Source organism: Lottia gigantea (assembly GCF_000327385.1).
Source record: "Lottia gigantea unplaced genomic scaffold LOTGIsca_30, whole genome shotgun sequence".
Taxonomy (NCBI): domain Eukaryota; kingdom Metazoa; phylum Mollusca; class Gastropoda; family Lottiidae; genus Lottia; species Lottia gigantea.
The window spans coordinates 2,008,283-2,010,269 of record NW_008708987.1 but is presented as its reverse complement, the minus strand read 5'-3'; the positions used below and the strand labels follow the sequence as shown (position 1 = coordinate 2,010,269).

At 33.3% G+C, this 1,987-nt stretch overlaps 1 protein-coding gene across 1 annotated transcript; it reads left to right on the top strand.

The window, feature by feature from the left end:
• Nucleotides 1–808: 808 nt before the first annotated feature.
• On the top strand, nt 809–1,354 carry LOTGIDRAFT_119229 (hypothetical protein; the record flags this gene model as incomplete). The annotated part of the gene is made up of 1 exon (XM_009057550.1): nt 809–1,354. The coding sequence occupies one exon, from the start codon at nt 809–811 to the stop codon at nt 1,352–1,354; it is 546 nt and encodes a 181-aa protein (XP_009055798.1).
• Between the last annotated feature and the right edge of the window lie 633 nt (nt 1,355–1,987).

Here is a 1,987-nt window from a genome sequence, read left to right as displayed (position 1 = left end):
ATAAATTATATTATTTTTGGTGATGCAAAAGAGGTGGAGATAGAGTCATTAAGTCTCAAACTGACCTCCGTCAATGACAACTATCAGCAAATAAGACCTACATTAAAAACTATCAGAGAGCAGAATGCATAATTTTTATTATGTTCAATGGAGCTGTCAGTTTCAGACAGATCTACGTATATCAGAGGTCAGGTATATAAAGTCACTATGTTTCAGACTATCCTCTATCAATCTATGATGTAGATCAGTCAGTGTATCTAAGTTAATAATAATAACTAGTCAATAGAAACATTATACAGCTCCCTACTGAGTAATCTTATTAAAGGAGTCAACCCTGTTAAGGGATTTTAGCCAGTTCACTTGTTTTTGCATAGATATAACTTTCTTATAAGTAATTCAGAAGAATTTTAATTTTTCAGGTGAATTGTCTAATACAGTTGTAAAATGATTTGATCAGACAATTTAAATCTAAACTTCAAGATAACTGCCTAAACAATTTATTCATTAAGAACATCCTCTCTCATGTTAAATCGAAGAAGAATTTGTCAAGCTTCATTTAGACAGGTCTGGTAAAAAGCAGACCTTAGCCCTTTTATTAATTTAGTCAGACAAGGCTGGTAAACCGTTAAATCAGAATATCTGACCAAACAACCTAGAAAATTGTCAAGCTGAATCAGACACCCTGATCTAAAGTTGTTATTAAGCCTTTCTACAACTTGAAATCATTGATACAGTAGAACATTGAAGAAGTAAATACAAGATGTATGGGTCGAGACTCAGTGCCTACATGATTAGCTTCTTCTAATCAATGGTTAATCCAACACCATACATCAATTCATTCCCATCTTCACACTATCAATTCATTCCCATCTTCACACACTATCAATTCATTCCCATCTTCACACTATCAATTCATTCCCATCTTCACACTATCAATTCATTCCCATCTTCACACTATCAATTCATTCCCGTCTTCACACTTTCAATTCATTCCCATCTTCACACTATCAATTCATTCCCATCTTCACACTATCAATTCATTCCCGTCTTCACACTTTCAATTCATTCCCATCTTCACACTATCAATTCATTCCCATCTTCACACTATCAATTCATTCCCATCTTCACACTATCAATTCATTCCCATCTTCACACACTATCAATTCATTCCCATCTTCACACTATCAATTCATTCCCATCTTCACACTTTCAATTCATTCCCATCTTCACACTATCAATTCATTCCCATCTTCACACTATCAATTCATTCCCGTCTTCACACTTTCAATTCATTCCCATCTTCACACTATCAATTCAAATATCAACATGGCAAATTGATCCCACATACATATAGACAGCAAAATGATCAGACGGCAAATTGATCCGACGGCAAATTGATCAGACGGCAAATTGATCCGACGGCAAATTGATCAGACGGCAAAATCAGACATATTTTAAATGATAAAGATGTTTGAATATATAAATATATAAACAAAGGATAGACTAAATTATTCGAATAATAAATAACACGAACCACTAAACCTCGTGATTTGATTATGGTAATATCTATAAATATTGAACTGTGAACAAAATACTGCATCCATTAGAATATATAATACATTAGTTACATACCAAATAGTTTTAGTATCATAAAATAACTAATATATATTCATTGAAACATAGTTCAATATGAACTGGAAACAACAACTCAGTCGATCAGAGTAGCTTCTGCTACTTTCTATTCTATCAAGAATATAGAACGGAGCGCTGCACCAGACACAGTACCTCTTCTATTTGATACTTTTCATAATGTTGAGGTTCTGCAGAAAGGTTGCTCAAAGTTTCCAACTGTCAGTGTAGTCAGAGAAACTGATTTGGAAAATGCATTTAGTTGTTCAGATGTGACAATAACAATAAATGTATATGATGCAAAACTAAACCTGTGAATTCTGAGAAATACTATTATTAGTCTATAGCGTACATCTTT